Here is a 13,966-nt window from a genome sequence, read left to right on the forward strand (position 1 = left end):
CTCCAGAGATACATGCACCAGTTCTGTACACATTTCCTGTTCCTCAGCTCCCCTTTGAGGACTAAAGTCGCCCATGTTGGGGAGGGAGTGGTGGGGAAGGATGCCCATTGAGGGCTTGATTCTCCATTGCCTTCTACCTTTGCACTCATATACACCTGTGCAAAGTGAGTGTAAAATGCTGCCAAATCAGAATTCTTCATTCACATCAGTAGTAGCATTTTATATTTAATTTACTCTGATGCAAATGACAGCACGGGCTAAAAGGGAGTGGAGAACCAGTTCCTGAATGTTGGGGCTTGTGGCTGAGGTGGCCCAACTGATGGACTGTGGGGGAAACTCCAGATTTGTTTGAACCATTGCTGGATGGTATTATTTTATAATGTGATTGATCGACTGGATGTTGAGATATTATAGTGATGAGTGTAGCATATATAAATATACTGGTGCATTCTCTATATGCATGTATTCTGATATATATAGATATTGTCTGACTCCTTTTGTTTACTACAGTTGTGATTTGATTTGGATTCTGAGGACCAGTTCTTGACATACAGGTTTATTAAAAGATATTTGTGTTTGTATTTGCCTACCAACTGGATATTTAGGCCCAAATTCTGCTATGAGTTGAACCAGAGCAGCTTCACAGATGTAAATGAGAGTAGAATTAGGCCAGAAATCTTATCATCTAATTCTTCAGCATGTTGCAGCCCATTTTATCTCCGTCACAAACCAATTATCTTTCCCTTTATTTGCATTGCAGGTCCAAAAGTCTAGCTTTGCATGCAATCCGTACAAAGGGAATGAATTCAGATAATGGACAAGACATGGACAATGGAGACATAACAGCTGGCATCTCTTTCACAGAAATGTATCTTAGCCAAGAAAATGACAAATTGCCTTTTAGTCCAGACACTGAAGAACCGCAGCTGGAAAATTCTTCAGTTTCACACCCAAGTATCAAATGTACAGAATCAGAAAATTTGCCAGAATCTGTTAAAGAAAACTGCCATGAAGAAAGTACAGAGACAATAAAAAATCCTGTGGAATACCAGGATAAGCTCTACTTGCACTTAAAGGAAAATCTTAGTAAAGTGAAAGCATATGTCATGGAGATTGGGAAGAAAATTCCTAGCCCAGATCAGTGTATTATTGAAGGTAAGAACTCTGAACCTTTCAAATTATGGGAATCTTAAAGGAAAATTTAAAACAACAAAACCCTTCAGTCCTCATGCAGACTGTTAGGCTAGGTACTCTAAGCATGAGCTCTTATGCTGGATGAAACATGTTTTTACCCAGTGACGCTGTTATAAAGTACAGCATTTTGAAACCTCTTTCTTAGTATTTGCCTTTTTCTTCAGCAATATTGGGCATCTTTTAGAGGCCCCAAGCTGGCAGTTCTGACACACTCAAAACTCCCTTTGAAGTTAATGCAAGTGCAAGTGCCGCTATAAGTTTTAAGTGTAGACTACCCCTTAGTTAGCATTACCTCTTAGTTAGCATGTAGAAATTATGTTTTTAACCTGCTCATCTATTTACCTCCCTAATCCTGTCTTCCAAGAAATGCGGCCTTCCCTATGTACAATTACTCCTGTCAAGCCAGGATGACAGACAGTTGTTTTCAAGCACTTGATAGGTGATGATGAAATAGGGCCTGAGCCTGTGAGGTGCTCACTACCTTGCAGGATTGGTCTCAGTGCGTTACTCCTTTTCAAATGAAAATTCTTAAAGGCCAGGTTGTGAATAGAGCTGAGTGAACAATTGATTTGGGGGGGTGGGTGGGTTTGGTGGCCAAACCGGGAGAAAACCCCCACAAACAAACAGTTAATTTCAGACTCAAAATGATATTTTTTCTTTGCTTTTTCTTGCTGAAACAAAACACAAACCTTGTTCAGGCTGAGCAAAACGTTTCAAAAGTAAATTCGAATTGACACTTCATATAGAAAAAACTGTATCTAAACAAAACATCAACAGGGCTTGTTTTGAAAATGTTTCAGCGCTTCATAAAAATTTCAGGGTATTTTTCCCCCCCTGAAACTATTGGCTAAATTAGGATCAAATTAGATAAATCATTTCAGTGCTTTGAAAAATGTGTTGTTTTTTTTTTTTTTTGCACGAGTTTACAAATGTCACCCAGCTCTAACTGTGAACCTCTTACTCCCATTGATGAGCAGTTACTCATCATTACTCGGTGAATAATCCACTCACGTGTAATTGCTCACCAATGGGAGTAAGCAGTTCAAAATTAGGCTAAATTATTGTAGAAAATAGCTGAATTACTCAGTTCAGTCAATACATTTAATAAGGAAGCTTTCATTTCTGATCACTTAAAATATCATTCCAGACACAAACCAGGTCTCATGTGTTGACATTTGTGCATCAAATGCCTTTTCAGCTGTTTTTATTTATTCTGTGGTCAAGGAACTGAAAAGCAGTTTTTACCTATGAAATAAATTTTTTGCCAAGTTTGGTTTTATTGCAGAAATTTGAGAAAAATATCCCAAACCTCAGCTTTGTTGTTTGAAACTCTTCTCATTGTCAAAGTTATTTGTATGTCTTACTGTTTCAGTAAATGACAGTGGGAGTTTGAGAGTGAATGATCTGACTTGTGAGTTTGCCTAAAGAATTAAAAGTGAGTCTATGTCTTCTTTTAATGTAGTGAATATTTTAAAACATTTTCCTCTTAGTGCCAAATTAATTAAAATCCCTGTTATGGTGATGTTTTAAGCAAGTCATTATTTCACAATTCATTCAGGCTATTGTAATTTCCTGGAAAATCATCAGCTAAGGTTCTTGAAGAAACTTCTTGAGTAAGGACATATGTGTAAGACAGAATACTTATGTGACTCATTCTAAATGCATTCATAGAAATTCGCTCATGCTCATTACACAGGGGACAGCTTGTTAATATTTCAGATATTCCATAAACTGCTCCGTCAAAAATCTGGTAGTTATTTGATCCATATGATTTCTGCATGTCATAACAGATCATTCAAATATATACATGTTTTATCTTTATAAAGCTGTTTATGCATTATTCAGATTTTTTAAAAATGTATCATTGGTACATTTTCTGTCAGCTAAGCAGGAATTTTTTGAATTTTTTGCAGGGGTTAAATATGTAAAATGGGAAAGAAACAAAGAGGATAGGAGAATGCTGCAACAAAGCAGTACAATACAAATACAAATAGTTTACAAATAATGCAGAGTACAAGAAGTTTCCAAAAATAACACTTGAATTGAGTTATATCCTTTCCTGGCTTTTTAAATATATTGTTTAATGCAGTGGCTCTCAACCTTTCCAGACTGCTGTAACCCTTTCAGGAGTCTGATTTGTCTTGTGTACTCCAAGTTTCACCTTATTTTAAAACTATTTGCTTACAAAATCAAACATAAAAATACAACTGTCACAGCACACTATTACTGAAAAATAGCTTACTTTCTCATTTTTACCATATAATTATAAAATAAATCAACCAGAATATAAATGTTGTACTTACATTTCAGTGTATCCTATATAGAGCAGTATAAACAAGTCATTGTCTGTATGAAATTTTAGTTTGTACTGACTTTGCTAGTGCTTTTTATGTAGCTGGTTGTAAAACCATGCAAATATCTGGATGAGTTGATGGTACCCCCTGGAAGACCTCTGTGTAACCCTAGGGGTATGCATACCCTTGATTGAGAGCCACTGATTTAATATATATTATGCACCCAAATTAACAAAGAACAGTATTAGATTATAGTGAAGGTAATTAACTATTGAAATAAACTACTAAGGGCAGTGATGGATTCTCTATTCCTTGATGTCTTCAGAACAAGACTGGATGTCTTTCTGGAAGATATGCTTTAACTAACCACAAGTTGTTGCAAAAACAATGAGAGTCCTGTAGAACTTTAAAGACTAACAAATTTAATTTCTGCAGGCATAAGCTTTCGTGGGCTGTAACCCACTTCGGCAGATGTAAGGAATAGAAATAGAAATCACATAGGAGATATATATATATATACATATCCAAGAGTAAGTAACAACAATGGGGAAGGCAGATAAAAGCAAAGTCCATTCAATTAGAGTAGTTGAGGCCTATTCACAACCATTGATTAGGAGGTGAGAATGTGTGAACAGTGACAATTACTTCTTGTAATGAGATAACCATTCCAAGTCCCGATTCAGACCCAGTCTAATCAATGGTTGTGAATAGGCCTCAACTAATCTAACTGAATGGACTTTGCTTTTATCTACCTTCCCCATTGTTTTACTTAGCCTTGGATATGTATATATATCTCTCCCATGTGATTTCTATTCCTTACATTTGACGAAGTGGGTTACAGCCCACAAAAGCTTATGCCTGCAGAAATTAAATTTGTTAGTCTTTAAAGTGCTACAGGACTCTCATTGTTTTTGCTGTATACAGACTAACACGGCTACCCCTCTGGAACTTTTCACAAGTTATTGGGTTCAACACAGAGTTACTGGATGAAATTCTATGGCCTGTGTTAGACAGAAGGTCAGACTAGATGATCTAATGGTCCCTTATGATCTTAAAATTTATCAGTAATATCATATACTGTGAACAGTCTCATTGATTTCAGTGTGGCTATTTCTGGAGTGAGGTACTATTTGACGTATGTGAGGATGGAAGCATCTGTCCCAAAAGTATTGCAGTTGTACAGAATTTAAATTATGTATGCGTTGACCATAACATAAAATGTATGCAAATTTCTTAGGGCAAAATATATTCCATATGGTACTTCCTTGAGGAACGTGTGTGTGTGTGTGTGTGTGTGTGTATATATATATATATATATATGGAGATATATATATATACACACACATACACACAGTGTGTAGATACCCCTGCATGTGGATAACTCTGGAAGGAGTGATTCTGGTTACAGTATAATAAAATGAGGGGCATACAGTATAACCTAGCCAGCTTGTTTCTGTGCCATATAATACTGACAGGATCATTGGTGGGATGCTTTTTCACTAGGATGACGGTATCTTGGTGTCTTGGATTGCTCTACTGAAACCACAGTTTTTGTCTAGGATTAGATGACTGGAAATCTGGCCACTGATAGCCATCCATTCCAGCTACCCTTGGAAGTCCCTCAGCCACTCCCATCTGTTCTCCCATGGAAGTGCCCTATCTACATCCCTCACCTTGCAGCTGCCCAACTATTTTCCCCTCCTCTTTCACCAAGCTCCACTGCACCTCCTTTAGCACAACTGCCGTAATGGTGACTTAAGAGTTCAGCTGTCTCTTTGCAACGTCCAGGCGCACTATCCACCTTTCTCTCTTCATGAACTGTGAATTTCTGTACTACTGCAGTATGGATTATAGGCTATTTTCTTGACTGGAAAAACCTCATAATCCATCATGCAATAATGTGCGGATTCACTTTTCATACTGACAGGCACCTAGACACAGGAAAGATAGTCTTGTGGTTAATGCTCTAGCCTGAGTTCAAGATCCGGCTCTGCCACAGTCTTCCTCTGTAACCTTGGGCTTGTCATTGAGCCTCTCTGTGCCTCAGTTTCCCATATGTAAAATGGAGATAAATAGTACTTCCCTATTTCCCAAGAGTGTTGTGAGGAAAGTACCTTAGAGATTATGAGGTGCACTGATAAAATGGTAATGGGTGCCATATAAATACCTCAGGTAATGCGTAGAGGTCTGACAGAAGAACAGCTGTGTCCCAAAATGAACAGTAGGGTGGTCAAGGGGATATTGCAGGTCACTACAAAAACATTAGTGGCATAGTCATATGGGAAGCTGGAAGAATAGGGTGAAGGGGAAAGGAGGAAGAAAACCAAGACAGGCAAAAGTGATAAGGTCCTTCAGAACAGGGGAAAGAGAAATGGGCATGTTTCTCTATACCATCTTCCTTCCTGTGACCTTTACCAATACCTGCCACCATGTAGCTCTGACAACTTGCAACTTCCCAACAGTCAAAATCCTTCCAAATTCTCTCCTAACTGGACATTCCACAGCTGCTTAAACCCTCCAGTGTGTACTCCCTTCCCTCACAAAATCTTAAGGCGGGAATCTCAGTTTTGTACTTCTAAAATCTGATCATCCTAATTTTCATTTAAACTAGAAATACATCATTCAAAAGAACTAGAAGCAACAGTGACAGCAGGTGCCCATAAACCATAGGGATTCAGCCCAACACTGCTTTATATGTTAAACACAAACTGAACATAATCCCTCCTTAACCACAACAAATCACTTCTCTGGTAGATGGCATAGCTTCCTGTAGGTCCAGAAGGAACTTCTTGGGAAGGTCTCAGAGAAGCAGTGGTGAAGATCACCACTTAGCAAACTCCCTCAACTAGGCTGTAGTTATGAATTCTAGAGGTGAGGGCCTAGCTGATCGTCACTACCTTATGTATTTGTTGTATATAATCTAGTTACCTCTGCTGGTGCCTTAGGTAAAGTGTTCTAGAAGTTCATCATCTATATTAAAAAAAGCCTTGCCACAATTATAATTTCCTCTGCCATTTTCCTTCATTTTTTAAAAGAAACCTGTGTCCCTGAGTCCTAAGGCTAAATTCTTTTCCTGGATAGAGGCATGGAATAACAATTGACTTCAGTGAGAGTTGCATATAGGGATCCAAATGCAGAATTTATCTCCTAGTATTTAGCAGTTTAAAGGGTGGGTAGAAAAGTATATGATCCCCATCCCTTTTAGCACCTTGAAAATGCCAATCAATGCCCCTCTGAATCATCTTTCTTTTAGTAAGTTTAACCGTGGGTCTGACTATTCATGCCAGTGTCAATGGGGAGTAACTGCATTGAAGTTAGTGGAGTTATAACAGTTTACAAATAGTGTAAAGTGAATCAGGCCCATGTTTCTGGCTTTATGCTGCTCTTCCTAGCAAGGATCTGGATAGTGGCTAATCGTTCGTTCGTTCTCTTTATATCCCGATATGAATAAATACATATATTGACCTACCATTGAATACATACATACAATGTATTTCTCTGCTTTGTTACACTGTTTTGTTTTGCACTAGTTTCTTTACTATTAGTTTGCACACTCAGTGTGTATTTTGCAGTCTTTGCATAGCAGTACTTGTGCTTTATAACATGAGTTTTGCAAACTCTTTATTGATTTACACACTCAGCCAATAGTATTACTCAATTTCTATGGCCCATAATATTTCTTTATATGGTATTTCAAAATCCCTGTAATATTGATTGATTTGTACATTGAACATTGAACTTTACAATTTTAAAGGAACACTGTCAGGTTAAAAACTTTGGAGTCAGATCCTCAGCTGGTATATATTGTTTTACACTAGCTTTACATTTACACTAGCTGAGGAGCTGCCCCTAAATATTAAACAAACAAACAAAACCAATCACTATTTTCCTCAGCTGTTATCACATTTTGTAAGGTACAGTGCATTCTGGGATGTTCAAATTTGTGATCTAATGATTTACACCCTGGGACTAGGAGGTGTGGTGACTAGTGATTAAGGTGCTTGACTACACTCCTTAAGGTCCTGGGTTTGCATCTCGCTTGATCTCACACTGAAAGGTTACTGCCAGTTCATGTACATGCAAAATGGGTTAGGGCAGTCAAAGCTGGTTGGACATGATGCTGGCCACCTCAATCCCTTGCGTGCTGTTGGCTATGAAACTGATGTGCCTTAACTACATCAACCTGAAGAGAAATTGGTTCACAGGAACTTTGATAGAAGATGAAGCTGGATGGCTGGCTTGAATGTGTAGAGAGCCTAAGATCATGGTTAAGTTCAGAGTATGTTTGCAAGTGTTTATGGTCAAAATAGAACATAGTCCCAGATACTGATGTCTTGGAATGAGTGAATATTTGGAGCTAAGCACTATGTTCTGGTGCCAAAAGGGGGCCAGAAGGAAGTCATCTGAAACCCACAAAATTAATTGACATGGGTTTGCTTCCATTTGGGGTTGAATATCTGGTTCAGTTGTTGTTTAATTTGAACCATTTTACCCATATTTTCTTCTTTTCCATGCCTTATAGACAGTCCTGTATATTATGTCCATCACCTCACCTCTATTTAAGTGTCTGAATTTTTCCTTGAAATTTTTTTTCATATTTGTCACGATTTTACTTTTTATTAAACAAAGTCAAGTAGTTTTCAGCAGCTCATACTTCTCCAGATGCTTTGTGGTCTTATATCTTATCAGTGTTCAAGGATCTTGCTTACTCAAAGGCCAGACTCCCTGGTCTGTAATTTCCTGAATACTCCCCAGTACCTTTATTAAATTTAAGCTTACAGGTAATTTGTGTAAACCATTACAGGTAATTTGTGTGGCATGTGACCTTCAGAAAGAAAATACTTGAAAGTATCTATATGTGGAGGACATTTTAGAATCTGCACATCTCTGTCCAGGGGTTAAACTTTTTTTCTTTTTTTTCCCCAGAGACAGAGCTTAGGGATTTCTAATGTATCATTCAAAGGCAAGTTGGTTATTGAATTAACATCAAAATCAGATTGGAAATGTAATGCCATTCAATGAAAATGTGAAAATATTATAACATTCTGCATATGCTGTGCCAGTTGTAAGTCATTTCTGATTCTTGGTAGCTCTACAGGATAAAATATAAACAGCAAAAATTGTATAGGATTTATGACAGAAATTCCTTAAAGAGGGGGGAAAAAACTAGTTTGCAGTGCCCTGGACCTAAATCTGGTGATTGTTATGTTTTATGCTGAATTGAGAGATAATTGGTACCATATGACAGAATAGATGGAAAAGATCACGGCTCCCCTGCAGTGTTTGCCTTTGCACTCTTTTGATAAATTTAAACATGCATAAGCCAAACACTGATTTAGAACACATGGGCCTCTGCTAATTCAATATGACCACAGAGTTACAAAGAGTCAAGCCAACGTTTCCAGACATAATTTTGGCTATGCCAAAATGCATTAGTTGGCATCTTATTACTGGGGACTAATATTAAGTCCCAGATTCAGCCCGTATCTAGAAATGTATGCATTGGGGAAATGGAAGTGTTAATATACAGAATGGCTTTCCTGTGGGCACTGATTGTGGTTGTCAGGTTTCACTGAAACCCTCAGCTCTGCAAGGATTGTAATAGGAGCACTAACACACTTCTGTCTGCTGCCTGCACAGATGTGTGATCATAGTGAGGACTAGCAAATCAAGTGCATTTTCATTCTAGTACAGTAATTGGAAGCATTAAATTAACCATAGGAAATGGACTAATCTCTAAGTGGATTTTGCCTGGCAATGGGCTAATTCCTCGTGAGGGGTTATGAGCACTGTGCTGGGGAGGAAGCAGGAATTCTGGCTGCTGGGAGGTGGGTTAGATTTGGATGCTTAGGAGGAGCAAGAAATGATGCATCCAGCCTCCCCACTGATTGGAACTATACTTCTCCCCCAGACAGCATGTCTAGGATAACCTGCTTGCTCCTGCTGCTAATTCTTGACCTCTCCTATGGCTCATGGATCAGGTAGGGTAAGGCAGGTTTCACTGAAAGGTAAGGCAGGGATTAAGGAGGAACTGGCATCAAGTCCAGAGTGGAGAGGGCTTGGGGCCTAAAGTATGGAAAGAGAGTCCAGCAGCCCTTTGGAGGAAGGTGAAGGTTTCTGTTGCGGGGCGGAGGGGAGTGTGGAGAGGCTATGGAACTGGGAGGGCTCTTGCTTTCTTTGAGAGAGGGGCAGGAAAGGAAGTGGACTGCAATCAGAAGAAAAAAAAAACACAGGTGCAGTCAGCGACGATGTTCCTTAAAAGGAATCCAAAACAAGTTAATGTAAGCAGCAGCAACAAAGTAAAAACAGCAGACTCTCCCAGTCTGGGATGCAACACAAGACTAGGCCTCTGGATCCAGAGTCCTGCTTTTCTTCCTATCTCCATCAGCAATGGGTCCTGCTGTTCCCCACTGGCTTTGGTGCTCTTTTCAGCTGAGTCATCATATAAATGGAAATCAGATAAACATACTTCAGCTTCGAAGATGGGACCCTGCAACAAAGATGCCTTATCATTGCTTGTTTCCACTTGCTATGCCATTGACATAGACTTTTCACTATAATGGGGGGAAGCAGAGGGAAAAAAGCATTATAAAGCTAAACAAATCCATGTTTCAGATGTGGGTTTTGCCATTAATATTCACAGAACTAAATTTACTATACTAAAAGCTGAGTTTGTCCTTCTGGACTCCAATATCACTATATCTTATCCAGGTACATTCCAGGTAAGTATATTGGAGGTGAAATATCTCTGCCTCAGTTGTGACAACGCACAATAATCTGCCAAACTGCTAGTGCTCAAGATCAAGATGAAGATCAAAGGGCCTTTATAAAAGACATTAAAAGACATAAAAGACATTTATAAATTCCCTTTTTCTTTTCTAAAAATATATTCTATTGTTTCCATCTTCAAAAGAAATGAGATAGATACAGAAAAGCAATGAAGGGAAAATGGTTTAAAACTGAAGTTCTGAAAAATTGTATAGGTTTTTTTATGCCTCTTTCCCTACTTATGGTTGCTTCTGTTTCCTTATTAAAGACCTGATCCTGGAAACACTTTACATATGTGCATAAATTAAATTTATTCATGGGAATAAAGTTAAGCCAGTGGGACTACTCTCATAAAGTTATTCACATACATAGGTGTTTGCAAGATCACGGTCTCATATTATCTCTGATCTAATGACCAGTTAAACTGAGATAAATATCAAGCCATAACTCTAATGCCCTTAAATTGCTAACATATTTTGCTTTTTTTCCCCTAGCTCAGCCTGAATAATTAATTACATTAGAAAATGTAATACCTCTGCTCCTGTTTCTTGCAAAAACTGAATGGTGGTTATTCCTTTGCTAACAGTGTGAAACCTTCAGACAGATGTGGTGAGAAATATTTTTTGACTGGAGTTAGTGGACCTGGTTTCATGTAGCTTTGTCGTTGCACTGAGTTATGATATATTTGCAACCTGATCCTACTCCCTCTGAAGTCAATGGCGAGCTTCCCCATTGGCTTCAGTGGGAGTTGGGATAGGCCCTTAATTTTTACCTTTGATTTTCTTTATTGTTGAAGTTGTGATTCATCAATTATTTATATTTTTCATTGCCTCTGTGAATGTGTTTCACATGATGTTAAATCAGTTATTCCTACATCTCCTAGAGTAGCTGTTTGAACCAAAATCCTTTACATATGCTACTATGCCTCTATCCAGAGGAGAGGATCCCATACTTTTTAATTTGATGGGGAGTTATTAATATGAATGTTACATAACTGACAGTTGTTTTCTAAAATACCCACCAGTAGTATTATATGTGTCTAAGCTCCTTATAAAATGAATCAGAACTATGGGCTTCTCTTCACTGCAGGGTTCACTCGAGATTTTATTTGGGTGGTGCCTCTAACTCAGCTTCCATCCACACACAAAATCTCTTGCCTGAATGTGGTGCTGTTTACACTGAAACTACCTGTCCTGACGGGGATATAGGCTATCACCTGAGTGCTGCTTACACTTGGGCTGGTAAGCCACTCACTACCCAGTGTGGATGCAGGCTAAAGTCCATGAGCACTGATAGTCCTCTAAAGCCTTCTCACAATTCTTGTGTACCCCAAAGGCAGATAAATTTTCCCACAATTCATTGGGAAAGAATCACAGAGCAGGCTCAGCTTTCTGCTGCACGAAGAACTCCAGATGCCCCCCAGATATCACCCCAGATGTGTCCTAGCACCTCACACCAGTGAGTGCAGCACCAGACCAGCCGCATTTGAGTGGTTTTGCAGTGTAATGGCTTATACCTGCATTAGGCCAATCTGAGCATTTACATCCAAGTGCTGATGACTGATTCTGCAGTGAGGAAGTATCCTATGTCATGTTGTCTTGTCCCTGACCCTCCCCTCCCTCCTCATGCAGTGTCTTTTGGCCTAACAGCAAGCACAAGGAATCTTAAACAATTTTGTCTCAAGTATGTATTAACTTATCATCTATCGTCCAGCTCCTTGAGCCAATGTTCTTAAAATAGTCATAAGATAAGTCAGTTTCTGCTTTGAACCATCTGGGTTTTTTCATAGTAACAGCTTTTAAGAATCCATTTAGTATAGAGGTGTCTGTAGAGTCACTAATCTAAAGGTTGAGTTGGTGTTTCCATAAACTTTGATTTAGGTCAGATGCGGCAGGTTATTAAATGAGCTGGAAATTGGTTCAAATTGCTTAAAATGTTCTATTTTTAAAAGTGACAATTAATTTCATAGTGTTAAACTAGTTTTTAGTCCCGTTTCAGGGGCTTTACAAATGTAAGATATAATGCTATCATCAAGGAAATTTGTTACCTTTTCCCTTCCTTTTGCCATTACACATTTTGGCCAATTATTTTAAAGAGTTGCAGAGCCATCTTTGCTGTATTTTGGACTTCATTGCTTTAAATAACATCAGTAGAAAGTTAAGCCAGTACTGAATTACTGGCATTTGGCATGACTGATTCATTAAATGTTGAGCAAATTGCTTCAAAACTGTTACCTTTTGTTGACAAGGATCACATATGTATTGGTGTAGCTCACTGATAACATGCAGTTTAGGGTTAAACTCATCATCTTTCCCCATCAGTGCTAACCCAGAGTGAATAGTTTGGAGGCTTTGTGTGAGGAACTACCTAAGAATTGAGGAAACAAAATTCACCTCCACGTCCATGGGAAAATCATGGGGCAGCCCTTCATGCTCTCCACAGAATCTTTTCCAGCCCAGGTGCTGGAATAGAGGCTGAGCCTTCTGTACAATAACTGCATGTGTGTGCGTAGGAAACTCCTAGTGATAGACATCCATCCATCCTCGACCCGCTCTCATATCTCCGACACATTGAACTATGCTGCTCTGCCATGAAAACCAGTTCTGCTATGAGCATGGGATATGGAATATTCGTTTCTTGCTCCATGGTTACCCACTGCCTCCCACAACTAAATCACTGTGATTCTTCTGTTTTGTGGACACGAGATCCTTGGAAGCACTTATTGTAAGTGAATACAGAACCCTATTCTCAAGCACATTTCTCCCCAAACGTTGTATCTCCTACTTTATATTGGTGATAAAAGAATCTTTTGCCCAGGTGTGTATGTATCTTATTGTAATGGAAATGCAAAACTTTGTCACTGTGTTATGCATGTCTGCAGTTGATTTTTTTTTTTTAGATACTTCTACATTATTTTGTAAGCATCGCTCCTTGCCTAACCTAATCTGTACATTTAGAATAAAATATCCTATTAATTAGCCAGAGCCTACCCTCAGTTGCTACATGTACACAAATGCAAATACACTGGCTTGGTCTGGGTGATCATGACTAAAGTCAAGTTGCAGAGCAGTGAGTGAGAGCAGATTTTGGTCTGTAGGGCCAAATATATCTCTGCAGTAACACCATTGACGTCAATAGGAATTATACCCTGGAAACCTTTGATTCATTGTGGTTTTCAAAGCATCACAGTGATGGGAGTGGGGTAAGTGTTCAGTGTAGAACATGTACAACTTGGTTGGGAAGTCAGAATTCCTTAATTAAAATCTTTGTGTGGGGAACTATTACTTCTCCTAAAAACACAGCATGTTTCAATAAGCTTCTTAAATACATTAAAATGTAGCATGTAAAAATCAGTATTGAAGTACCTAGGTGTTTGGAAAAAAAAATGTCTGCTATGGGTAACTTGGCAATTTGGTGAATATTTGTGCCAGAAAGGGTAATCTACTAAACAGCATTAATTAATTATACCGTACTACTGAGTGTGATATGCCACAAGTTCTTTCAACTAACTCTTATATTGGTGTGAATAGTTACATTTACTAAAAAATTAAAAACTTGTAATACTAATAACCATACTGGAAATAGGTTAAAGCTCTAATCTATCAAAGCACTTAAGCATGTACATAACTACACACATCCGAGTCATACCAGTGACTTAAATAGGATTATGCATATGCTTACACGTTTTGCTAGGTCAGGGCCTAAATGCA

The 13,966-nt window shown here is 38.5% G+C and overlaps 1 protein-coding gene across 13 annotated transcripts in view; it reads left to right on the top strand.

Annotated features, from left to right (window-relative positions):
• The window catches only part of VEPH1 (ventricular zone expressed PH domain containing 1), a 173,046-nt gene that overhangs the window by 80,966 nt on the left and 78,114 nt on the right, over positions 1 to 13,966 (top strand). For all 13 annotated transcript variants that reach the window (XR_010919613.1, XM_067547631.1, XM_067547823.1 and 10 more), the window contains one exon: positions 761 to 1,155. Coding sequence is in view for 12 of the 13 variants with exons in the window: in XM_067547631.1 (XP_067403732.1) it covers positions 761 to 1,155 (395 nt within the window). In the remaining variant the exon portion in view is untranslated. The remainder of the gene's footprint in view (positions 1 to 760; positions 1,156 to 13,966) is intronic.

Source organism: Emydura macquarii, unplaced genomic scaffold, assembly GCF_026122565.2.
Source record: "Emydura macquarii macquarii isolate MOO-44397 ecotype Brisbane River unplaced genomic scaffold, CSIRO-AGI_Emac_v2 contig_18, whole genome shotgun sequence".
Taxonomy (NCBI): Eukaryota; Metazoa; Chordata; order Testudines; family Chelidae; genus Emydura; species Emydura macquarii.